At 38.4% G+C, this 26,071-nt stretch overlaps 3 protein-coding genes and 2 long non-coding RNA genes across 6 annotated transcripts; 3 read left to right on the forward strand and 2 right to left on the reverse strand.

The window, feature by feature from the left end:
- Positions 1 to 9,521: 9,521 nt before the first annotated feature.
- Positions 9,522 to 12,096, reverse strand: fbxl15 (F-box and leucine-rich repeat protein 15). Of its 2 annotated transcripts, none has more exons than XM_084937506.1 (5): positions 11,919 to 12,096; positions 11,423 to 11,585; positions 10,830 to 11,332; positions 10,503 to 10,706; positions 9,522 to 10,379 (listed from the first exon to the last, which is right to left on the reverse strand). In XM_084937506.1, exons 1-4 carry the CDS (start codon positions 11,942 to 11,944, stop codon positions 10,517 to 10,519), a joined length of 882 nt encoding a protein of 293 aa, XP_084793632.1. In that variant the 5' UTR covers positions 11,945 to 12,096; the 3' UTR covers positions 9,522 to 10,379; positions 10,503 to 10,516. The 2 variants fall into 2 exon arrangements, with proteins under 2 accessions (XP_084793632.1, XP_084793633.1); XM_084937507.1 differs by having other exon boundaries at positions 11,423 to 11,582; positions 11,919 to 12,095.
- Positions 12,097 to 13,302: 1,206 nt separating this feature from the next.
- gpx9 (glutathione peroxidase 9) lies at positions 13,303 to 14,751 on the forward strand. The gene is made up of 5 exons (XM_084937510.1): positions 13,303 to 13,434; positions 13,524 to 13,617; positions 14,128 to 14,258; positions 14,403 to 14,533; positions 14,611 to 14,751. The coding sequence occupies exons 1-5, from the start codon at positions 13,303 to 13,305 to the stop codon at positions 14,666 to 14,668; spliced, it is 546 nt and encodes a 181-aa protein (XP_084793636.1). The 3' UTR covers positions 14,669 to 14,751.
- Positions 14,752 to 17,448: 2,697 nt separating this feature from the next.
- LOC146381464 (uncharacterized) lies at positions 17,449 to 19,064 on the forward strand. Its single transcript, XR_014801090.1, has 2 exons — positions 17,449 to 18,191; positions 18,718 to 19,064. It is a non-coding gene; the product is annotated as an uncharacterized LOC146381464 (long non-coding RNA).
- On the reverse strand, positions 18,717 to 20,217 carry LOC146381465 (uncharacterized). The gene is made up of 2 exons (XR_014801091.1): positions 20,053 to 20,217; positions 18,717 to 19,608 (listed from the first exon to the last, which is right to left on the reverse strand). It is a non-coding gene; the product is annotated as an uncharacterized LOC146381465 (long non-coding RNA).
- Positions 20,218 to 20,805: 588 nt separating this feature from the next.
- On the forward strand, positions 20,806 to 26,038 carry ndufb8 (NADH:ubiquinone oxidoreductase subunit B8). The gene is made up of 5 exons (XM_084937509.1): positions 20,806 to 20,953; positions 21,196 to 21,322; positions 21,500 to 21,599; positions 25,045 to 25,200; positions 25,875 to 26,038. The coding sequence occupies exons 1-5, from the start codon at positions 20,821 to 20,823 to the stop codon at positions 25,965 to 25,967; spliced, it is 609 nt and encodes a 202-aa protein (XP_084793635.1). The 5' UTR covers positions 20,806 to 20,820; the 3' UTR covers positions 25,968 to 26,038.
- Positions 26,039 to 26,071: the final 33 nt, after the last annotated feature.

Genomic DNA, 26,071 nt, shown 5'->3' on the forward strand with positions numbered 1-26,071 from the left:
CTCTTTATCTGAGTCAGAAAGAATTACAAAGCAGGTTATGATAAATCAATTTGTCCAGTTTCAAAACACCCAGACTAAAAAGGCCAAAACACTCAGCTTGAAATTCCATGATGGGACTTCACTTGCTACTTAAGGCTCTAATACAACATCCTGATGTGATTTAACCAAAGAGGGTTATCATGTTAGATTGTTTTTCATATATATTAGGATACATGAAGTGGTTATTGCATCTTATTATATCTTGTATTTCACTCAAAAAAGTATTTTTAGAGTGATTGCAAAAAACAGCTTGTTTCTGAATCGAGTTCAATTTATTTCTAGATATATACAAAGTTTACTGAGAAACATCCCTATTACCCACAAGCCCACCTCACCCCCACCGAAAAAATGAAGAAAAGAAAAGCCCTGAACAGTGAAAATGAAGGTTCAATTCTGCTGGTCACTCCGAATATGGATGTATGTCGCTACAGTTACAGGCAAAAACAAAGCTAATACAATCAAGTTAGAGTCAGAAATAATCCCAGCCTAAATAAAACCATCAAATAAAACCTTGAAAATTAAAATCATCTTGTCCACAGATAGAGCTCAGTTGACGAAATTCACACATGATCTAAACTTTTGTTCGACACAGGCCTGGTCAATGTGATTCATGTGTGAGCATATTGTCAAAGAAGAATATCTGGTATTTTGCTTCCTTTTTTTAAGGACTTACTTTTTGATAAACCACAGTAACACTAAGTCATCGAGCAGTCCAGACCCCCTCTCAACCTTCAGCCTGCTGGCTCAAACCTCCCTTTGCCCTCTTCTTATATTTCAAGCCACCTTGATGTACCTGTTTTCTTGTCTGTGGGTGGTCCGGCTGGTACTAAAACAAATTCCCTTCCCCCCACGCTGGCAAATCTCAGCATAGAGTACCTGTTTATCCGATTTCAGGAAACGGCTAAAGCTGCCTGCTTGTTGTGCAGTTTATGTCTCTGGTATGAGAGGTAGGAACGGATCAAGGGTGGGCACATGGGTGGAGGGGATCATTCAGCAAAAAAAGTCCCCTGGCCAGGCCTCTGGACCACCTAACCTGTGGCTTCTATTCCTGACCCTATAATGTGTGTGTGGGAGGGGGGATATTACCGTTTCGCAGACAGTGCTTCCCCATATTCCCTGACCCCACAGAGACATTACAGTGGGCAAATATAAAGCAGGGCTTCATGAAGCCTGAGCTTATCTGGGCTCTAAAAGTATGTGAGACATGCCTGGGAACAAAAGGCCGTCTCTCAGCCTGGGAGCAGGCCAAGGGGATCTCTTTCAGCAGCCACAGATTGCCCTGTGTTTTCTTAATTGACAGACCCAGGCCACATTTGATAGAAATGACATGCAGCTGGCAGGCAGTCCTGGCCATCCAGGTAGACCACCTTTCAGCAGGAAAATTGTCCTCAATCTACTTCATAAAGATGTTCGATGGAGGTCTCTCAGGCTGCGTCCTAAACATATTGTGCTGTGGTAGGTTCACCTCACTGTGGCTTACACCTGCGTGGGAAAACTTGGTTGCTTCAGAAAGTGGGGTCAAATTCCTGTCTGCATGTACTCCACTAATGGGCTCGGGGGCAAAATATTAAAAAGCATGTAAAAGTCAATTTTTTAATTATAAAGTGACCAACAGTGGCAGCGATTGTCTATTCTTATTCTAAACATCCACATTTTTCAAAAATCCTTTTTACTCTATTACATGCATGTTTGTATATACTTTGCATGTTTGTATACTGTATATGTCATGTTATAGCTACTTTTGCCACATAAATTCAAACTTTCTAATCTATACTTTGCCTTGTTTTAGTTTGTATCGTCCCATCCTACTTTAGCATCCCAAGACGTTTTATTCAGCATTATTTGTTTTTGTTATTACTTGCACTTTGTGGATCCTAAACAACATTTTGTTGGACGGTTGTGTAGTGAAGCTACTTCTTACTGCAACTAAATGCTGGATTACAGTGGATGTATGAGAATACTTGAAGCTAAATGTTCCCCTTTTTCCAGTCTAAGGAAAGCATGTCCTCAGCTGGCCAGAAACAGTAGTGCACCCTTTCCCTTTTTTAGACCTGTCAGTCAAGCCTTAAGGATGGAGCTGTTCTTTAGCTTTGTTTTCATATTTAACTTTCAACTTCTACTAAAAGGTCGAGCAATTTTTGAGCTATTTTGTTGGGAATTTTGGGGGAGGAAACTTATTATTCTTCAAAATGAACATAATTAACATCTGGCAAAGACATAGGTCTTGCACTTCTAAATAAATTAATTTCATAGTATGAAAATTGACTTTTAAGGGATGAAACATTCTTCTTAAAAGGTACAGTACTTACTTAATTAACTTAATTATTATTATTACTTAATTATTTACTTGCTTCTTGGTATTATCTTACAGTCTTATTATTTATTACTTGTAAAATATTAGTTGTGTCTCTTTGATTCACTGTTTTTGCCACCTATTTGGTCAGGATCAGTCATGAAAAATACATTTTTAAATCTCAGTGATGCTTTCCTGGTGAAACATAGGTTATAAAAAAGATTCATCATTAAACTACAATCTCATAAGTACAGTACATAATACAGTATTTACCTAAACCTAAACAATCCATATTTATGCACTGAAATATTATGAGATAAAGTCGACACGGGTATCGTCCTTTTAATTGTATAAGGATCCCAGAAGTCTAAACCTAGATTTTTCATCCAGTTGTGGAAGGTTTTCTCCATGAGGTTTCATTGTAATTGGTTGTGTTAATTGCTGGTTGTCTGACTTGGAATTTAATAAGTGGTTATTTTTTATTGTAGACAGGTGAGTGAGTGGTTTCATTTAATGTCTGACTGATGTCTTCCTTTGTTCTCTGGGCTTTCTTGAAAATTAAATTTACCTTAGCAAGACTGGCAGTTTAAAAGTTCAAAACACACACTGATATTTTTAGTCTGTGTATGCGTATTATACATTCACATCAACAGATGGAGTTAAATAGACCTCAACAGTTCTGAAAACTGCAACCACAGTGATATGCCAGTAATGGCTAAACGACAAACAGAAAATGTCACAATGTCTTTGTCGCCGCACATATTGTCAAAGTCTCCTGTGTACATTTAGAAGCTGGGAACCCCAAACTCCTGTACTCCACTGAGAATAAAACTGAGCCATATGGCCTCCATGTCTCAAGCCCCCATGATCCACCCAGGCTGATTTCCCATCCGGTGTAGAAAAAAGGATTTCAGGGTGCCAAACAGTGTTGGTCCCCCGTGGATATTATTGGGCCATGGAAGATAAGGAACTACCCATCCCAGACAGCCAGTTTCTATCAGCAGATAAGAGCTGAACCTCCACTGATGCACTACAGGCCTGGTGTGCTGTGACTTTAATCTTACAGCATTCATCCAGTATTTTTTTAGCAGCTCATTATGAATATTGTTTGCAAATCAGTCTATTAATAGTGTTTATATAAAAATTTCTCCTATCCTCTTTTACTAGTTGAAGCCATATTCTTTCATTTATTAATGACACGCTGTCTTCACTTAAATATTAGACTAGAAAAGTTTAAGTATTTTTTGTTTGAATTCAGTTGCTAAAGAGATTTTTACAGCTAAACTTTAATACTTTAAAACTATTAAAAAATATATATTGGCGTTTATAATCATATCAACTAGATAATTTTGTGTTAAAGTAATTTATTGCCTTGTCCAAGAGTAATTGTTTTCGTCAATCCTAGATGACAACAATATCTCCTCATCTTAAATTTGATACTTTAAGGACAGAGATATGAAAACCTAATCTCCTTTCTAGCATACATTTCCTTCATTCCTACTCTTGGATTTTTTTTTTTTTTATTTAAGAGGCCCGACAAAGGGAATTTTTAGGAGAGATGGGTCACAACTTCCCTCCCTTACTCCTACAGATGCTGGTTGGTTAATGAAGTAACAACAAATTGGGCCGCACACTAATTTGGAGTGGCGTTTCTTGGCCCCTCTTGGCCCATAGAGATGTGTTTCATTTTCTTTTATCAGTGATTCAGTCATGTGGATTTACGCATGGACGCCTCTGTCTCCCCTGATCGCTGTGCTAATGGAAACTTCGTTAATGTCATTAATCTACGGGCCGAGGCATGTACTAAACACATATTTTGCTGTTTGTGCTCCATTTGTCAAATAATGCTAAGAGCCTCCTTTATAGAGAATGAAGCAAGGCAAGAGAAATGAGACAGAGGATGCAAGCACTGTGAGATGGCATGGTGATATTTTGCTCTCTTTTTTAAAAAAATAGTCCATGTAGCATTAATCTAATTATTCCTTCCAACGTGTTGACAATATCAAGCTACAAATTATCATATTCACTCAATTCTGTACAAATTACACACACGCTGGTGGTCTGCACAATTCAAATCTCTAACCTTTGTGAAGTGTATTAAAGTTACCTTTTTAAAGTCAGATCTTTGTCTCCCTCCACAAGAAAAGATGAGCGAGCCTCCAGCATCTTTCAGTGTCCACTAGGCATAACAAGATGTGACCTGTGATTACGCCAGAATGCTGAACTCTGATCTCTGTTGCCTGAAGGACACAAGTTCAACACAGTTACTTACAATTTAGCAGCTCAGATTAGTCAGAGGGAAAAATGCTCCTGCCAAGATGAATCCTCATCATGCATACTGTATTCTCTATTAGGTAAATCAGTGTGTTTATAGTGCAGCCAAATTGAGCGAAGCTTTAAAAAAAAGGCCTCAGTCCAAAGAGAGGGATAGGTGGGATGAATATCACATGTAAAGCCCATGAAGTGGCTTTCTTATCGGTTAGATTTAGCTGATAGTGTGCAGGAAAGTAGTGAACTTCATATATATAAATAAAGAAGAAGAAGAAGAAAGAACAAACATACTGACAATGTCAGGTTCACTGTTTCTGAGCACATGTGGGCTTTGATGAGTGGTTATAAAGCTGAATTTGAGCTCAGATGGAAGAGTTGTTGGGTTAAGTCAGATGAACTTGACTGGTAGGTTGCACGAATTACCAATCAGAAAGACAAAGCCTGGAACAAAGACCCCTTACAACAGTTACAGTATTTAGTTACAGCAGAGGTCACTGATACAACTAATATTTATTCTCATTATCTGTTATATTTAGATTTTATACTCATTTACTATTTATTTACTGTTTCAGTGTTAATAGTAGTTCCCATGTTTGATCAGTTTCTCCAACCACACAACAAAAAACTTTACATTTGCATTGTATGAAGCAAAACAATTTGCAGATTTTTTAGCTGGACTATACCAAATATAATTAATCTAGTGCAAAACTGTTGTCCTTAAAATTTCTTCGCATCCAATCTACTTTATTTACTGATAGGCCAACCAATTCAGCACAAAATAACATTATATGGAAAAATTGTCAGAAAAAACTCCTGAAGAAAGACAGACTGAAAAAAAGAAAACAAGCTTTTTGTTTGTTATACGAAAAAATGTACAACTATATATAGTTTGCCACAATCACTAATTTTACAACACAGCACCACAAAGTGACGCCATTGCTGACTGTATAAATCTAATCCCAAACACTAACAGCCCACATTCTCCAGGCAAGTAGTAAATCGCTGTGAGTCACGCTCGCCGGGATGCTCTATTCATTGAAGAAAATGGCAAAAATGTCTTAATGAAGAGATAAACTATGTGAGTTCTAACTAGCTGACCATGTGCTTCCTGTCCAGTCTGCAGCAAGGAGTGCAGCAATTAAGAAGATGCTAATGGGTCTGACAGGTCTGAGTCCAAGGAAAGCTTCAAATGTCGCTTCAATTGGATGGTGCACTGAAGACGTCTTGTGTGGCACCGTCATTCACTCCGCTCAAAGGCTGAAAATTCAACAGTGCCTAGCTTGATTCTCCACACTACAGTCTTTTTTTTCATTAGTCTCACATCCATGCCACACATATGAACTCTGAAGACCTGGTGATTTCATCGGGATGTTTCACAAGTACATCAACACCTTCAAACTCTTCCTAAAATGAGCCGCGCAGATTCTAACATACATGTTTATTCATGCTGAATTTTTAAATCCAACATTATTTCCTGCTTGGTTGATCGACATTTTGATGGCTACGCTCACAAAGGCACTTTAATGTTGTCATTAGTTATGCTTCTCTGGTGGCCAAAAGATGGATCCTTAAGTCCCAGGATCCAATAAGGTTGTATATGAATGGTTGGAGGAGATAAACTACATCAAATAAATGAAAGAAGACGAAGGGAAAAGGCCTGTTAATTAAAAATATGAAAATGAACAAAATCTCTGACACAGTATTGGTCCCATCTGAACAGCTACAGTAATTCTCTCTTCACCTCATATGAACTTCATTTAATTAACAGAGGGCTGAAAAGTATCCTAAACCAATTTCTGATTTCTTGAGCAGGATCTGGTTTTCATTCACGCTGCAGATGAAAATAATATTCTGCATTCAAGTAAATAACTACAAATATTTCTGGATACATTTAAATGAACTTTTATTACTCAGTTGACTGATGCTGTGAGTGGATTTTTTCACTTGTTCTTCCCAATTCATACGTGATTTAGCTTAAGTATTTAACTCAATGCTTTGGGGATAGAGCACAAATGGGAAACATTAGTATAATGTCAACAGACGCATACATAAAAGTACAGTGTAAAACATTGTGAATTCATAAAGTAAATGTCTGTTACAGGCTAATGAGGCTCAAATTACAATAACAGTAATATTGTTTCTTTTACAAACATTAATTTAAAGAACAATTAATTAACTCATCTTTTTACAGACATAATCTGTTGTTTTAAAACTTGTTTTACTTTCTAGGATTGCTGATTTGTATACATATTTACTTGTTTTTAATCACTCCTTACAGTGAGCATTTAGAATTTGGGTAATGTTCATGCCGCTAGATGTATGTGTAGAAGGATGGATGTGTGTTGCTACAATAGTAAATTCTTTTTTTATTTTTTCTGAGTGATACTTCCTTACCAGGAAATCGTTTGCGCCAAGGATATGATTGTCTCCAGATCCTTCAGCAAAAGCAAAACAAAGACTGGATCTTTGTCATTTTAATGCACTGTAAAAACAAGACAATCAATAAAAATTGTGTACTGTGGCTAATTTGTCTGTTTGCAGAAGGAAGCAAATAATAAGAATCTGGATTATTGTAAATGAATGGTTCCTATCATTTCTGTCAGTGTCAGAGAAAACATAAGGATGAAAGTAATTCCTGATTATACTAGTATGAAAGCGGGATTAGTTTCTGTTTCCAGATTTCCCTTACACAGAAAAATCAGAGACAAATATAAGAGAAGATGACAGCTTTAATTGGTCTGTTCCAGTGAAAACATCTTGACATGGCACAGTTGGAACGGCACAGGTATAAATAATACAATTAATGGTGACTGGATTGCGTTTAGCTGCTTCACTTTCAGGTTAAAGGGATTTTGTATGGCGGCTTCCGACAAAGTCAAGATCAAATAATGGAAACAGAGAAGTCCTAAAAAGTGCATTTCAAATATGCAAAAGCAGGTGTGACTTCAAAATTTGGCTTAATTAGTTAGTCCCTGGCAATATTAGTGATCAATTTGAATATTTAGAATCAGATTTAGGGTGAAAAGATTGCAGTGCTCAGTCTGACAGACTCGAATCTATCTCCTGGGCCCAAGTTTTTTTATTATGTGGCTATTAAAACTTTTAATAACTATCTAAACTGGCACTGGCCATCTAGACATGATTTTGTTTTGCAAAACGAAATAAACCATAACTAGAGATTCTGAGAACTGAGCCATCAATAATACCCGTACATCTATATGTTTTCTGCAATAGCATTTAATAATGTCTGCTGTGAGGAAGGCCTCTGTTTAATCCTTGTTAGCTAATCAGCTGCCACAGCAAATATAAATGAAACTCAGGTATTCTAGTAACAGGTAAGTTACTATGTCAGCGAGGACTTTAAAAGCAGCCAGAGATTAAAGATGGATTTATTCTTTGTATTAATAAGTACAATATATTAGCCAATGCCAAAGGCTAAAACTGCAGCAGAATGAACCAACTTCACTCCTGTGCCTTGGTATAAAATGATCAGTTGCTATTGATCAATAATTTAGACAAGTGCCAGATTATTGACAGGAAGACAAAATATGTTTGGCTGCCTATGTTTGAAAAATCCCCTCACACACTCAATCATTAGAACTGAAATTGCTCCGCGGTATATGATATCGCAGCAATGTTTCTTTCCCCCCCTGCAGATCAATGCTAATTGAGGTCCTACATGATGAATGTAGTCTGAAATGTTTTTAACCCACTGACTGCTGAGCAGCAACAAACATAAGCAACTGCTGGGCTAAGTTAAGGCTGAAGGTGGGTATTTTGTCCTATTTGCATATATCAGGATACTTCATCTGTTCTGCAGGAGAAGTAGTCTTAACTCAAAATCTTGCTGAAAGAAATTCTCACTCCGTTTGCCTAAATCTGGATGTTTACACCACCATATGCAACATGAATTGAAATTTCAAGATTTACCTTATAACTAATGACACAGTGAAGCCTCCGCTGAGGGACAGCGATACAATATGATGATCAGCACAGCCAACAGAAGGATGTCGGTCGATCCCTGAAGCCCTTCAAAAGCAACTCTCTTGGTGCAAATTCAGCTTGTGGACAGCACACAGCAGATGGGGTAAACCATGCCATCAAGTGGAAAATAGACCTGTTGTGTTGTCACGGAGACAAGATACAAGATACAGCAGTCTGCCAATTGGACCACCAGAGGAAACTGTAAGGGGGATTTTTAACAAGTAGCAGTAGCAACAATATGAAGCCTTTATTCTTAACTTTATATTCACTGAGTCAAAGAGCCTGTTTCTGTTTAAGACAGACTTACCTGTCAAACACCGTTTTCGCTAAATCTGAAAAAGATAGAACTGGTGTTTTTCCTGTACTATTGATGCTGTAGTGGGAAATTTAACACCATGCGCTTTTTCTGTCATTTCATGTTCTGTAGTGTAAAAGTCAAGCAAAGAGGATTAAACTGACAAATATCCTGACTCACTGCTGCCACCTTGTGCCGGTGAAGGGAAGAGGCAAAGCCCCGGTTTATCCAAGCCACTTTGCAGTCATAAAACTTTGTAGAGGTGCCATTCACAGTACGGAATAACATATATGAGCTCATCTACACTGATTTGAAAAAAATACATAAATAAAATGTGGGCCTGGGCATTTCACCTTTATCTTAAACAAGATTTCTTTATGTTATTTTCACGTCTGATCCCACAAAATGTAATTCAGATAGTTTCAGCTCACTTTATTTAATATAATTAGAAATTATTCACATCAGTGGCAGGAAAGCAGCACCTTTTCCCTACATTTAAAGAAGGAAAAACCTAAACTATCCTAGTACTATCCTGATTTCTTTTCTTTTTTCATAAAAAGAAGCACTTGCACCAAACAGGTATTTTCAAATTTATAGGAGGCGGTAAGGGCGTAAACAGACAACTCCATCACAGCAAAGTCAAGTGTCATTTTTGGCAGTATTTCACAATTTAATAGTACTTCCATAATTCATAGGCCAACAACATGTCAACAGGTCATTTTTACAAAAGCCATTTAAGGGACTTAATGGGAAATAGTCATAATAAATTCTTACACTTATTCAAAAGCTATGTATTTATTAATATTATGAATTAAAGGGGAACTTCACCCACATCACAGAAAAAAAAATTCTACTCATTACACTGTACATGTAACCATGCAATTCATCTCAGCTTTCACTGGGAAACTGTTGACAGCAGTGAGATTTTACAGATGATCCCGAGGAGCCAGGATCATCTCTGGAAGACGTTAAGTAAGCACCGGAAACAAAACTGCATACACCTTCCTTGTTTGTTGGTGGCAGCAGAAGACGCAGAAGTGGAGATAATAAAATCGGAATAAACAAAACAAATATTTACACAATTAAGTGGTAAGTGCGAGTATGCTTTTTGTGCGATTTGGTTGAAATGAACCTTTAAGCTGGCACACACATGCAAAATGAGATGTTTAATTAAACTCAAACATTTTTTTAAATGTTTCCAAATGAAACATAAGGTGACAGGTTGGTAAAAAAAAAAAATCCACTGTACCTTGTTTATACATTATACCCATCACACCAAATGATTAAGTAATAGTGCAGTGATTTCTTTTGTACACGAGGCAGCAGTTCTTAAAAGTACATGGCTTACTTTACTGATGATATTTTCAAGTCCTTCTTAAACATGTATCATTAATCACATTCCACAAAAGCTTGAGTGCAACACATTCGTGTGTTCTTTAACTGTCTCATAGCAACACATGCCCATGTGATGCAGATGAAAGCGAGATATGAAGACACCTGTAACACAATAACAGGTTGAAATCAGTCAGTCTTATCTGTTGTTATTATATTTATATAAGATATATAAAGATGATTGGAAGGTATATATATAATTGTGTATATAAGGCCGATTGTATCTACCTTCTATCAACTTGTTATATCTGGAGATTGATGAATGGTGCAAATCCTAGCACATCCTGCAGAAGTACAAGTGCCCTCTGTAAGGGCGGCTCAACATCAATCACTACATTGCGCTTCCGTAAAGGATCGAGGCTAGACTCTGTCACATTGTGGCAGTGATTCACCTTCAGCGACTGCAGCTTTGGGCAATACTCTGCAAGAGTCCTGTGAGCACAGCATGCAGAAGATTTTATGGAAGGGTGAACAAGTGAGCTAGTTGATAACAAAGCGTGGGAAGGAACAGCTCAAAGTCAGTTAGACTACTCTTTAAAATAAGATATCGCATACCTGATGGACTGGTTCCTGACCCGCAGGCAACCTGTCAGGTCCAGCTGCTCCAGACCCCTGCAGTTCTTGGCCACCTCCTCCACTGACTCATCGGTGATGTTGGCATTGACTGCCAGCGATAGAGACCTCAAATTTGAACACTTCTTGGCCAGGTAGCAGATGGCATCGTCCTTCAGCTGGCGACAGGCGGTGAGGTCGATCGACTGCAGCCCCCCGCAGTGGTCAGCCAGGCTGCGCAGGGACAGGCTGTCCACCCATTCGCAGTGTGCCAGGCCAAGGTGTTGCAGGTGCATGCAGCTCAAGGACACAGCCACCAGGGAGTGGCGGGTGAGACATGCACACCCGCTCATGTCCACCCTTTGCAGATGTTGGTTCTGGCCAATAACTGGCAGCAGTTCCTTATCGGACACCCAGTCTGAACAATTCTGCAGTGACAAGTTCTGCAGAACTTTATTGTCCTTTAACATCGAGCAAAATGCTTCCCTGGGAATGCATGGTGAGGTCTGTAAATATGACATAAGAAGAAAGATGGCAGCCTCCTTTATGAGCATGTAATGCAGCTGAAAATCATGTCATTTCTTATCAGCACTTACCGGGGACAGATGAAAGGTCCTGCAGTTGGATAGGTACACCTTAATGAGGTTGTGGAACTGCTTGCTCACCCTCTGGAGGCTGACAAGGTGTTGCAGCGGTAAATAGCACAAAATATGTGGAACAAGTACATCCTCCCAGGGCAAGTCCAAAAGATGGCATCTGCTGAGGAGCAAACCTTGTTACAGATGAACTTTGATACTTCGGCGTGCTGATGCAAAGCAGTTTAACGGAATTATAAACACCGTTACATTTCAGCAAGCGCTTTGACAGGGAGACAGAGCAACAGCGATTAACATTAGCAATAGATAACGATATGGCAGCTTTGTCAAGAAGATGGGTAGTTTAAAGAAAGTTAGCAGCAATCAATAAATGGGAGCAGCCATCTACATTTCAGCGACTTGGAAGCTACCGCTGTTAGCCGCGAAGCTAGCATGCCGGGGCCACGAATCCAGACGCTTTTATACGCAAAAGAAATCCCCTCTGAAAAGCACTTACGTTCGCATCTTAGCTTCTTCGTCCATTATGAACCCGTTATGTTACAGTACGTTTCCACGAACATATCATTCTTCCCATGGATGACAAAATAAAATAGTTTCCTTTAGCATCTTCTAAAGCAATCAAGGTGTAACCCAAGCCTGATGGTGCATTAACGGACAGTCAGAAGGATATAGATCAAAATAACAAGAGGCTCACCAAGTGTCGCCGTGTGATGTAAATTTACACGTCAAAGAAGGAAGTAGTAACTTACGGGGGAAACATTCAAACTCTTATAGCAACTTAGAGCTATTGCTTTTCTATGAATTTCTATTTGATTTTTAATTCATTCGTTTAATGAATCTAAAGAGACCCAGTTCTGCACGGTTGCGCTGTGTTGTTAACTAAAGTAACAACTAAAACACCATCCTATCAGAGACTGTATTTTTTAAACGTATTTACAGTGTGCTGCACTAGAATGCCCGAGAATTAACATCTTAGCTTTGATATAGTCGTGGCTTTGTGGTTTACAGGGAGAACTTGAACTCAGCAGTTGTAATTTTCCGGGTTGACGTCAATGGTAATATTCAAAACAATTTAAAGATTGATTTGCCATAACTGTAATAAATGAAAACTTGTTATTGATTTTTAAAGATCTCTGGATCTTCTTACAATCAAATATTTAGCTTATTTCATGCGCATTTCTTAAAAATGTTATATTGATTTTTTTCCCCAGTTTAATACAGTACCTCGAAGTAAGTTACAAAGTAACATTTATGAAGAGATTATCAACAAAAGAAAAATAATGTACTCACTTTAAACACAAAATAAATAACTTCCATATTGTAATTGTACAACTCTGTACAAATTTGAATTTGAAAAAAATCCATGCACAAAAAACTATAACTAACAGAATGTAGAACTAGTTGTTGAAAAAGTACAAATAAAAGTAATAGATCAATTCAGCCATGAGAACTTGCGCACCCCTGTTAATTTTAACCCTGTTACCATATCATACAATAATCAAAAATTGTTTTGTTAGCCCACAAGGGCTTACTTTATTAGCTTTGTTGTAGTTTGAAATATATTATGCATACTGTTTTTAAGCAAAGATTTTCAGATAATTACTGCTAAAAGCAAAGATCCATATTTATGTTTAATATGTACTTTCCTGGTTGCAGTTGGCTGCCTATTACTTTTTACAACCACATGTTTGGTATACAAGTGTTGAACAATTAGCCATGTTGCCTGCTCACCTCTGGCCAGAAGAACAATGAAGTCAGTCATGCTGAACAATTGCTGACCCATGAGTTGTGTTTCAGTGGATGAGACGAGCCAACAGGCTAGTTGAGTGAATACTCACTCTTGACCGACTGCAGTCACATAGACAAGCTAAAGAACAAGCATGGCAAATAAATCAGTCTATGATTTCTCTGCTGAGACCCTGGATGGACAGCCGGTTCCACTCAGTAACTACAGAGGTAAAGTGCTTCTCATCGTCAACGTTGCAACATTCTGAGGGTCAACAATAGAGGAGGTAATATTCTGCAAGAGTTGACTGATTACTGTCAGACCACATTAACTCGTTATATTGAAGGCGATTGATTTTATGCCTTGTTCTCCCAGTACCACCGACTGAATGCACTCATGGAAATGTTTGGCCACCTCAATTTCACTGTCTTAGGATTCCCCTGCAACCAGTTTGGTCTCCAATCACCTGGTAAGGTGGATAATAGGGACCTGTATTGTTCTGTTATGGGAGCTTTGCATGCCGCACTTCAAAACAAACCAGATTTTTTTTTATCTTTAATTTCTGATTGATTGCCCCTCGCAAACAGAAGGTTTGAACAGCATGAGACTCTGCAGAGCTTGTTCTTGAAATGATGATATTAAGGACATTCCCTGTCTTTCATACGATACAGAGCACACAATAGAAAAAAAAAAAACTTTGTAAAAATTTTATTTAAAACAACGGCCATATTAACTTGAAGCAATGAGCAGCTATACTACTACTATTATCCATCATTGTAACGATATAGAAGTTAAAAGTCTGCTTATAATGCATTAATCTATTTGTACTTAAGGAATCTAAAAACTCTTTCCACCATATACAAGCTCTATTAGATGCACTGTGGATACTTTAATTAACAAGTTATTTTAAAGACAAGGTTTTGAATACACACGTGCAAAAAACAGAAGTATTAACTTTTTTTTACGCTTGTCTGTGCAGAGGTAAATCATGAAATGCTCAATATTTTGAAGTATGTCAGACCTGGTGGGGGCTTTGTGCCAAAGTTTCCCGTCTTCAGCAAGATTGAGGTGAATGGTTTAAACGAAGATCCTCTTTTCACCTTTCTGAAGGTACATTGCGTTTTATTGAAGGCTGGAAGTTATAAGTTCACTGAATGGATTTATTACCCATATAGTTTATTTTTTTCCTATCAGCGCTGCAGGTGCTTAACCCTGAAAAACTCAGATACCATGTCATTCCCTGTTTCACCACAGGAATCTTTGCCATTTGTCAACCCTGTTATTGGAGACATAAAGAAATTCTACTGGTCTCCGATCAAAGTCAATGACATTCGCTGGAATTTTGAGAAGTTTCTCATTACTGCAAATGGCATGCCCTTCAAAAGGTAAAGTCATAGACCATGAGTTAAACCCTTCATGTGATTTTAATTTTACTAAGTTCAGCATTTTCCCTTTGCTACAGGTATGAACTTCACTGTCCCATTGTGCAAGTGGAAAAAGACATAGCAGAACTTCTCTGATGGATTTTTTCAATATGTCGCTGGTGGCAGAGTGACGATCCCCCAGTAAATGCACAAGTGCACCTGAGCTGGATCTGATGGGAAGAGGAACGTGTCTTGGAGCTTCAGTGCATTCACTTTGAGAACAAGTTCCCTTCTGCCACTTAATGCATTTTCATGTCACTGCCACGTTATTCTTTAACGTGATGGTGTCTGCTATTAAAAAAACAGATGTAAATAAAACACTATATGAAAAATATGCACATGGTTATTGTTACTTTAGTTTGCCAATAGAATTTCAGTATTATTTCTACATTTAACATATATTACATTACTAGACTGTCAATACAGATGAATCACTGTATAGAATTTATTAAAACTGCGATAGATAAGCGACTTGTCCAGGTGGTACCCACTTTTCACCCTATGACTGCTGGGATATGGAAATGGATGAATGGATGGAGTTTTGTTCTTTGTTGTTATGACTCCCCCACTTTTTTTTATTTGATGGAACTTCTAATACTCAAAAACTACACTGGTTTTGGGAGGTCTAAAAACAAATAGTTTGAATCTAGCTTAGTACGTTTTAAATTGTATTAAATCTTCATATATGTTTTTATGTATAAAACAGTTTTAATCTGGTAATGACCAGAGACAACAATATTCTTTATCATTGGTGTAGAACAATGACTGTATAAAACATGGACGACGCGACAGCTCCCCAAAAGTGAAGCCAAAACGTCTCTATCGCCCCCTGGTGTCTGGCTGCAGTATAGGTCATAAACCCCGCCTCCTCCATGTTAGCGGATGGGACTGGGGTCAGAATAAAATAAATTTATTCTCCTCAGATAATTTTTTTCCAAAGATTCTTTCTTTTGTTATCAATAGTTCTCATCACGCTGATTGATGTCCAAGGGGTCTCCTCTCCCATAAGTTTGATTCTAATTCCTACCGCGGTGATGTTAAATTGAGGTGAAACGTCATCATAACAGCTTTGACTGGCAGCTGCAGTCACGGAGAAACTTGCGTATCTCTGTTCGGGAATAGCAGATAGAGCGTAGGCTCTGAGAGGAGGGCCAGCGTTTACGCTACGAAAACACGACCAAGTGTTTTAACCTGACAGCCTGAGGTGTTCTTCAGCAGAGGCGGAGCCAGACATTTGAAACACCCGGGGCTTAGCCCTAAAGGGTAGTATGCATGTAACAAAGTCGGGGCTGTATCAAGACACAGGGACTAAACCCCAATTCAACCAGACCCAGAACTGATCCGGAATTAAAACAGGACTACAACAGTTCAAAATCAGGACTACTTAGGACTTAACCAAGACAGAACCAGAATCAGAACTAGATGATAGTAGCACTAAAAATCATCATAGACCTGCACTACACTTGTTTTTTTAATTCTACCAAAGTACACTATTTAGATTGAGAAAAGTTTATATAATTATTTAGCCTTGTTGTGCAAACAAGCCTGCATAACTTAATAAATGTAGAATTTGAAAAATAGCAAACCTAAAAAGAAACACTAGGTACAAGATACATGAGGACCTATGATACGGTGATACTTTTGGTAAACAACCATTTGACTAACGTGTGTGTCTCACCTGCTCTTGTTCCCTCTCTGTTCTGTCCTCATTCTCCATCTCCCTCTCTGTTCCTCTCTCTCCCTCTTTGTGCTGACAATCATCAAATATACAGTTGAAACCAGATATTTACACACTCTTCAGATAAAAACACTTTTTTAACTGTAACATCAAATCAGACTAAATGTTTATTTTTTTAGATTGATAAATATAAAAAACATATTTGTTAACTTTAAGAGTAAAGAGAGAAACTATCTGTATTTCTTAATTGCAAATGGCACCAAATTGTATTCAAAATTGAGCCACACTTATGGAGCTCCACAGTTCTTTTCCAGGTGTTTTGGTTGACATCTCTTGATTTTCCCATGTTAAAGAAACAGGCTCTGTGTTTTGCCTTATATGCATCCACAGGTGTGCCACCAATTTACTCACATGGACTCTACTAACCTATCAGAAGCTTCTTCAGCTCAGAATGGAATCGTCTGGAGTTTTCTTATTAATTAACAATAAACTTAGTGTATATGTACTCCTAAATTTGATCAAAGTGATAAAAAATAGAAGCTCTGTCTCTCTTTATTCTGACATTTAACTAATTCAAAAGATATTTCAATATTTATCTAAAACAAAAGTTTACTCTAAATTGATGTTGTACAGTAAAAATGTTTTATGTTTTCTCCCTAAAGTGTATGTAAATATCTGGTTACAAATGTGAATATCCTGCTGTGTACTGAAATCCCTCTTGTTTTGCATAGAAATATACTGAACAACATACAAAGCATAATATATAAAATAACATTTACCTGAGTTTTTTTCTTTGAAAGAACCCTCTAATGTCCATTCTTATATTTCAGTACATAACTGAAACCTATTTAGTCGGGGAGGGTAAGAACTGAAAATATGAAATAAACACACGTAAGCTAAGACTCTCTAAAAAAATAGCATTTGTTCGGCTTTTCATTTCGCCATTTGTTGATTCACTTGAAGAGGAAGTAACGTAATATTGGTCAAGTGATCAGTTTGATATCAATTGTGGGAGCCAAGTTAAGATAGTTCATATGTTTTAGTATTTATATTTTGCTGTTGTTAAGCTTGTTTGTGTAATTAATAATTTAAGAAGTAAATGCATGTTTATGGTGGAACTAAAATTATTTTATTGCTGTGTTGGTTTGGTTACGTAGTACCATGAATACATGTGCCTTAAAGACTCGTGTTTATAGTAAAATCCGGGCATCACGGATGTATGCAAATTAGCGCATGCGGTGCGGGAGGGGGGAGAGAAAAAGAGTTGACACGGCATAAGCTATACGCGGCAGCAGGGTAGAACAGAGCTACACGGTTTTCCTACCGTAGTAGGTTATTTTGTGGAGGATAAGTTAAACCTGACCACTCCTGTAAGATGCAAACTGTGGAATAAATTTTTTGTTACATCTTTTCACATCGGAGTCCCGTGGAGTTCTTTTTCCTCTTCAAACTGACGTACGCGAGTGAAGCACGGGAAAACTGGTCTCACGGCTTATACATCAATCTTTCGTGATACACCGTCATATTTACATTATTTGTACGGTATGAATGATTTGCTTTGGTACCTGGTCAAACTTAAGCTCTCCTTAGTATGGCTGGCTCTGTTTCTCCAACAGCGCACTCACAGGCAGCAGCTGCCCCGCCCTCTCGCTCAGTTGCTTAGTGCCTGAGCTCGGATCATACCAATATCAGGGGGGATTCACGCACAGTCGTAAATTCCCACAGTGTGCACTATGTGCTTCGAATATTGTGTGTACTTTTTGTTTTATACAGTTGTCAGCCAGGCATCTAACTATGAAAAAATTACACTCCAAAAGACCCCGGGCTTCTGACAAAACAATCCGGGCTTAAGCCCAGTAAGCCATCCCCACGCTCCGCCCCTGTTCTTCAGTAAACTGGACTACCCGACAGAAGGACCCGAGGCCCCGCTGCACTTTTTTGGTAAGTTAAACGTGTTTGTAAGCTAATCCGTAACTACCGTCCTTAGCTCGGTCCTGAGACCTAGCTAGCTAAGATGAGGACTCGGCTGTCAGGGTTCGTTTAGCTAACCCGTGCAGGTGAATGAATTTACCCTGACTAAAGAAATCAAGAGAAACGTTCCGGGCTACTCACTAATTACTGTTACTGTACTTTTATTACAAGTATTATACTGTAAAAGCAACAGGCTGCACTCTGCTTCAGCTCCTGTGCAGAGCTGATTAAATATGTGCAAACAACAGCATGTTTTCAGTCTCTTGCCACATCTATAAAGACAGTAACTTTTTTTAAAAAAAAGCTTGTACCTTGTAGCTCCTCATTAATCAGGAACTATGGATTAAAGTACTGTAGTGTACTGTAATACTGAAAAAAAATGTAAGAGAACAACTTCAGATCCTGAGTGTGTGAGGACAGAAGAATCAGCTTTATTTCAATTTTGAGGGATAAAATTTATTTGAGTTTGATGGTTCTGTTCTCTTTGTGATTACAGGAGCTGCCCTCAGATTCAGACCTCAGCACCACACAGTGACAGCAGACAGATCATCCAACATGTTCACATGTTAACTGCAAAATGAACTGATGAAAACAGTACAAAGGTTAACGTACCACATGTGCTGCAGTGAAAGCTGCAGCTGTTTTATTGATAAAGTTAAACACAAAAAAACAAAAGGATTAATCACCCCTGTAACAGTGTCACTATATATCAGCATTAACAGGACCTCAGTTTGTATCTCAGACCTGCACAGCTTCCGTTTTAAACACTTAATGTACTCAGCTGCATGAAGAGCACGTTTGAGTTTCTCTAACACAATTAAATAAAACCTGATGAAAGTCAAAGGTCGTTACTTGTATGTTGAACTACAAACTTGTCATCTGGAATTCTTTCACAGTTTTTTGCACATAGTGGGTTATTTACCATAAAGTGATGCAGAGTTATTCATACCAGAGTAACCAAAGAGGATCATATATTTTTAAATATATAACTTTCTACAGGACTGAATATAATATCTTTATGTAAAAGTCCGGAGCCTCTGGGGAGTATCCAAGTATTTATAACATTACACAAACCAAAGGTCTCCATCACAGTGTTCATGAAATGCTGGGTTTATCCATCTTCTGGGGCGGGCCTACAGAGGAGCTCTGAAGATTTCCCTGTGAGGGAGCTGCTGGTGAAGATCATGAGTCCTGCTTGATCAATGCGATGAGCTTCAGTGTTCCTGGTGTTTCTTAAATGAAGCCTCTTTCAGTGGGTCAACAGAACTTCTGGCACAGGACAGCTGTGATGAAAGAAAGGGAAGAAGTTTCTCCAAACCTCTGGACCCAGAAACCCAGCTTGGTCCTGATGGTCTCCCTCACTAGTTTCTCTCCAGGGTGAATGTAGCTGTTATACATAATATGGATTATTATTAAATGAAAAGAACACATTAGACTACATTACTGAAACGTTCTGCTGCTGTTTTTAAAGTTTCCATGTTACCAGGCTGTAGAGATTTAAACAGTTTTAGATCCATTACACTCACAGTCTTATGTTAAAATCTCAAAGGACAGCATTATATTTTTGATATTAACAGTAACTCTGGGCCTCTGTGGAGTGTGCAGCTGATCTCATCGCTGTCTAAAAATGGATAAAAAAAACATAAGTGTTGAAGACTATTAAGAGTAGCAGGTGTGTAGCATCGCTAACTAGCTAGCAACAAGCCTCCAACACAGTGCGTATGCTAGCGGCTAATGTAGCAAACGAATTAACAACAGAGCGATTTTAGAACTATAAGATGATAAGCTGTGTGTTGTTGTTTTTTTATAACAGTGACATGGTTGTATTTACCTTAATTAAACGAGTCGTCAGTCGCGGTAAACCAGCAAAAAACTCGAACCACAGGTGCTACGTAAAAAGTGTAGGGGGGCGTGTTTGCGGTCACGTCCAGCGGGTGTGTGAGCGGGAGTGTTACACAGTCGCTCCACCTCAAGTCACTACTGCGCAGACTCTGGCTCCAAATTTGCAAGATGGCAGCCTCCACAAGCGGGCTTCATTTTTGCACAATGGTAGGAGGCGGTGTCGCGTCATCCATCTTTTACACAGTCATTGGTGTAGAATAATGAACTAACATAAAATTAAAATACTTAAAACTGTGTATAAATATAGTGTTTTAAATGGTAAATGGCCTGCATTTGTATAGCGCTTTTCTAGTCCATAGGACCCCAAAGCGCTTTACACTACATTCAGTCATTCACCCATTCGCGATAGCAAGCTACATTGTAGCCACAGCTGCCCTGGGGCGCACTGACAGAGGCGAGGCTGCCGGACACAGGCGCCACCGGGCCCTCTGACCACCACCAGTAGGCAAACATGGGGTTAGTATCTTGCCAGGAGGCAGCCTGGGATCGAACCACCGACCTTCTGATTAGTGGCTGACCTGCTCTACCACCTGAGCTACAGCCACCCCCAAATATATGTGCTGAAGCACTTTGCATCAGTGGTATTAGTGTGTTACTTTTCAAGTGCACTGGGAGTATTTAATGGTTATTTACCTTTATTTACAAATTGTGAGTACGGAGTTTTTCCTTCTGCCGAACCGTACTTGAAATCTTGCGCATGCGCACTTCAGAGTATGTCGAACAGCAGCAGCCAGTAAACATGGCTGGTGTTGGTTTCCGACGGTGGGCCCAAGCTCTGTCTAAGGGAAAGGGGTCTGGTATTTCAGCCCTTTTGTCGGGATGTAGAGCAGGTTAGTTGTGTCTTAGTCTGGTAGTGCTGTACAATGAATTTCTCAGGAGGTGTATATCAGGGTTTAACGTTTTTAGCCTCCTATGGACGTAACCTTGACATGCTAAGGTTAGCTTAGGCTAGCTTGGCGGCTGCTCTTCTATGAGGGTGCAGGCAGACAAAATAAAATTCTCATGTTTTCCTTTTTTGAGCCAGCGAGCTTTGACTGCCGCGATTTCACTTATGCATTTATTGCTCTTTCAGCCTCCGGCTTGTCAAAGGACAGCCTGCCTGGGCCATATCCGAAGACCCCCGAGGAAAGAGCTGCAGCTGCAAAGAAGTACAACATGAGGGTTGAGGACTATGAACCATATCCCGACAATGGAGAGGGGTGAGCTTTAATTTTAACAAGTCTGATGATTGTTGTTGTAATTCTAACTGCTTTTGCCGATACTGCTAATGTAGACGGCGAAAATGACTGTCCAGTCCATTCATTCTTATAACGTTAAGTCACAAACAAACTGTAAGATTGCAAAGAAAATAATGAGCAATTACTGTGTTTTTGTAGCTTTGGTGATTATCCAAAACTGCCAGAAAGATCTCAGCAAGAGAGAGACCCCTGGTACCAATGGGACCACCCTGACCTGAGGAGAAACTGGGGAGAGCCGGTAAGATACCGACTGACATTAAAAGCTATTGTTGTCCTTTTTCTGAATAAATCATGAGTATAATGATGATGGTTCATACAGCAGTTGATTATTTGAAATGCATTGCAGTAGTAATTATGCAGTTTTACCTGAATAATTGTGTCTAGGTTGTCTGAGTGGAACCTTTTTACAGGTTTTCCTATTACGTTTTTGTTTATCAAATGGACACAAGTATGTTGCTTTAGGTATTTATGCACCAATAGTGCTTGCATGTGTAGTCAAGGCCCCAAAATACATTTCAAAACAGAAAAAACCCTGTCTTTTATTTATGATGTTGTCATTACTGAATTATATTGTTTTTAAAATTAAAACTATATATCCATTAAATGTAAGATTTAACAAACTTGTCCATATAGAATATTTCTTTCAGATATTTAGGCTGCAATCACACTAATATTTTCTAGCATGAGTTCAGATTTTTTTTTGTTAATACTAACATGAAATATAATTGAGTGAGGTAATAGATGTGGGTGTCTCTCTCATTATGTCTAAAAGTCTTAGTTTATGCCCACCATAGGCCTTATTCCAGGAAGCAGGTTAAACGAACTCTAGTCTAGTCTAGTCTCTGGTGATTAACTCTGAGATTGACAGGTCTGGGTTTTCAGTTCCAGAACAGCTGATCAGACTTAGTTCAGTCAACTAATTCTGAGTTTAGCACGTGTATGAGTAGACAAAGAAAGAAAGACATCATTGGTGTAGCTCTGATATCAGGATTCACCTGGGCAACAAGTAAATAAAGAGCATATCTGCTTTAATGTTCCCCAGTTCCACCATTTATGGTCTAATCTAATAGCAGCCTTCACTGATAAATGATAACTCTCTTATACCCATAGCAGACATTTACTGATTTATAGTTTATAAGTAATGCTAGCTGTTTTACATTCAACTCAAAATATGGAGGGCAACTTTACGAGTCCATAAAGAATGTTACGTTTTATCAGTAAACGCAAACATTTTATGAGAAATATCTAAGATTTTATAGAGCTATACATGTTGGTCAGTTAGATTTTAGACATTTCAGTATTATTTTGCAATGGTGAGCCATTTAAATATGGTATACAGGTCGTGGTAGGACAAAATAAGCTACTATCAATGGCTATCATAATGGATCAGGACAGGATGAGCTGGGGAAATGACTGGATCTACAGTGGATCCAGGCCTAATCCTGTCTGAATTTGTCATCCTTATTCATTTCAATCTGTCCAGTAGGGGTGGGCGGTATAAACGTTATACGGTATAAACGTTATACGGTAGAAACGATATAAATTTAGCCAACGGTAGAGATTTTGACTATACCGCTCTACCGCGATAGCGCATGTTGATGGTGTCATCAAGCTGCGCCTGTTTTGGTCAAAAGCATTGCAGCGGCTGCAAACAATATCATCTGCAAATTATGCCGAGCGACAGTAATAGCAAAGAGACAAAGCACTTTTGGAATATGGGGAAAGCCAAAAACTGCGCTTCCTCCACTTACCTACCATTGATTCATTAATGTTGAATTCTCTCACAGCTGCTCTATTCCCATGTTGTTGCAGTATATTAATGACTAACTTCGTATTGTGGATGGATTATCTCAGTTGTTCTCCTGACTGAAGTTTGCCGTGGGCACCTCACCCGTGCCAAAGCGCTCACAGGCGGAGGATAGTCCTCCCCCAGCTGCTATCAGGGCAGGAGACGTTCAAACCTATGCGTTCAATCTGCAAGTGAATCGCACATAAGCGAAGCCACTACTCCCGCACTGACTGTAACGCAGTCAGTTCTTCTTTTACTGTTATGCTGTTTTGTGGATCACAAGGTTTAAAACTACTAATAAACACACAACCACACACACAAAGTAACTCCACCAGAGTGCCAATTTCGGGTCACTTTTGCCAGTCCAAGCCCGAATAAAGGAGCAGGGTTGGAATTGTGACATTAAAAAACAATAATTCCTAAAAGAAATTTAATTTGTAGTTCTAAATAAATTCTAAATGCATTTAGGACATTTTTTACTCACTTTATGTCTCATCCACAATGTTATTTCTCTCTCCACCAAAGTAGGTTACAATTACATTAGTATGACCTATTATGCAAATTAGGCAATGATGTCATTTAGTGACTTTTAGGACAGCCAATAGCAATTTTCCTTACTGAGGAGTTGGCAACACTGCGTGAGGCTCCTGACTACGGCAACCGTAATGCTCCGGCAATCCATCAAGCAGTGCGCCTTCATAGCTTACCAAAGTCGTACTAAAACATTTTTTGACAGATTTCTGTGCGCCGTGTACTACATAAAATCGGTTCGAGGTCAGTAAGCACAGCCAGAATTCATACATAAGGCACACTGTTGATTTTTGAGAAAATTAAAGGATTTTAAGTGTGCCTTATAGTGTGTAAAATACGTTATACAGAAGAAAATAATATATCGCGATATATATCGTTACCGTACATGCTTCAAATTATACCGTGATATGGATTTTAGGCCATATCGCCCAGCCCTACTGTCCAGCCATACAAATGCACTAGGATTCAGAGTCACTTCTACCTGGATAAACCCACTTAGAGTGATTGAGAGGATTTTAAGTGGAAAATGTGTTAAGGTTCAGACTCTGAATTTCAGACAGACATTTAAAAAATATTGTTTGATATCATTTAATAACTGAACCTGTCAACACATTTCACAATGTTCATGGTTGACTGTAGCTCAGGAGGTAGAGCAGGTCATCTACTAATTAGAAGGTGGTTAGATCTCTGGCTGCTCCAGTCTGCTTGCCAGATATCCTTGGGCAAAATACTAACCTAGAAAGCAATTGAGCATAGAAAAAGCTGCTTGTGTAAATGGGTGAATGAGGCATGCTGTATAAGCGCTTTGAGTGCTCAGCTAAAGAAGAAAAGCACTATATAAGAACCAGTTTGTTTACCATTTAACACAGAATGTCTGAAGCCTGCATTTTAAAAAGTCAGTCAAATACATGTAGTCTTAAACATATTTCAATGATGAAATGAAACCAAGTGTCATTCAGCTGATTCAGGTACAGCAGGAGGGAATGAGTCAGAGAAGAAAATCTGCCAGTGAGCAGGATAGGTTTAAAGAGTATGTTACCATGGTAATTGAATAAGAGTTTAAGTTAACTCTCTTTCAGGAACAGAAAACCTAGATTTGCACAGATCTCTGTGTTTGTTTTTTGTTTGTTTTTTTAAAAACCCTCTGTTTTAGTGAAACCCGTTTCCTGTGATAGGGCCCAGGCTAAAATGCAACTAAAATGAGGTCAGCACCATTAACAAGGAACTGTGTTCAGTTTAGCCTGGCTGAGACCCAGCTCAACCAGAATGCAGTTTTCTGAGCTGTCACAAATTGACTAAAATTATAAAATAAGCAATTTAAGATTGCGTTTGAGAGTTAATCTGTGATTGTTCTACCTCTTAGATGCACTGGGATTTTGATATGTACATCAGGAATCGTGTGGATACATCTCCCAGCCCTGTGCCATGGTCCACAATGTGCAAGCAACTGTTTGGTTTCATTGGGTTCATGCTGTTTATGTTTTATGTTGGAGAGAAATTTCCAGCATACCAACCTGTTGTAAGTACACACCTTAATGCAAGAATTCTGTTTTCTTTGTTTTTTTTGTTGGTGTTTTTTTTTTTCCTCACTGTTACAATTTTCAGCAGCTTAAAAATGGCTGGATCATCATTCTTTCAATTTTATAGTTTAGTTTAGTCACTATAACTTACTCTTTATGGTTTCCTTCTTTTTTTTCTTCTTCTTCTTCTTCTTCTTTTTTTTTTTAAAATCTAAATGTCTCTGACATTGACATGGTGTCAGAGCCAGATACAGAGTTAGAAGGATGGACCCCTCTAAACCCCCAGAAAGCTATTTCTGTTCATCTAGACGTTCTGTTATCAGTGAGAAAAACATTGCATCACTTATCCAAGCGACTTCTTCAGTTTGACCTCAGTCTTATCTGGATGGTTGAGCATGGATCAAGGCAATACCCCTAAACTAACCCTAGTTAATAAAGATTTCTTATTAACACTAGATTCTTTTGCAGTCTAGTGGCCGATTTGATGATTGTTGATACAGAGGAAGATACTAAACGTGGCAAAACACATGATCTCCATAATTATATTTACTAAATATTTTATTTTCAGTAATTATATAACAGTGTATGTTAAAGTTAGAATCACCTTTTCTGTACAGTAACACTGTTGGTGTACAAGGTTTCATTAAAGGAATTGTCTTTTGTTTTTTTCCAGGCACCGAAGCAATATCCCTTCAATGACCTGTACTTAGAGAAAGGAGGAGATCCTGAAAAACAGCCTGAAGAAGTCAAACATTATGAATTATAATCACTAAAATGTGATTCTACTTGTGTATATATATTTCTGTCAAGAATAAAGACTTATGTTCAAAGTTAAAAGTTTGTATTTGCGTGATTTGTTATTATTTATGT

This window comes from Perissodus microlepis, chromosome 8, assembly GCF_051167445.1.
Source record: "Perissodus microlepis isolate ML-2025 ecotype Zambia chromosome 8, ASM5116744v1, whole genome shotgun sequence".
Lineage (NCBI taxonomy): Eukaryota > Metazoa > Chordata > Actinopteri > Cichliformes > Cichlidae > Perissodus > Perissodus microlepis.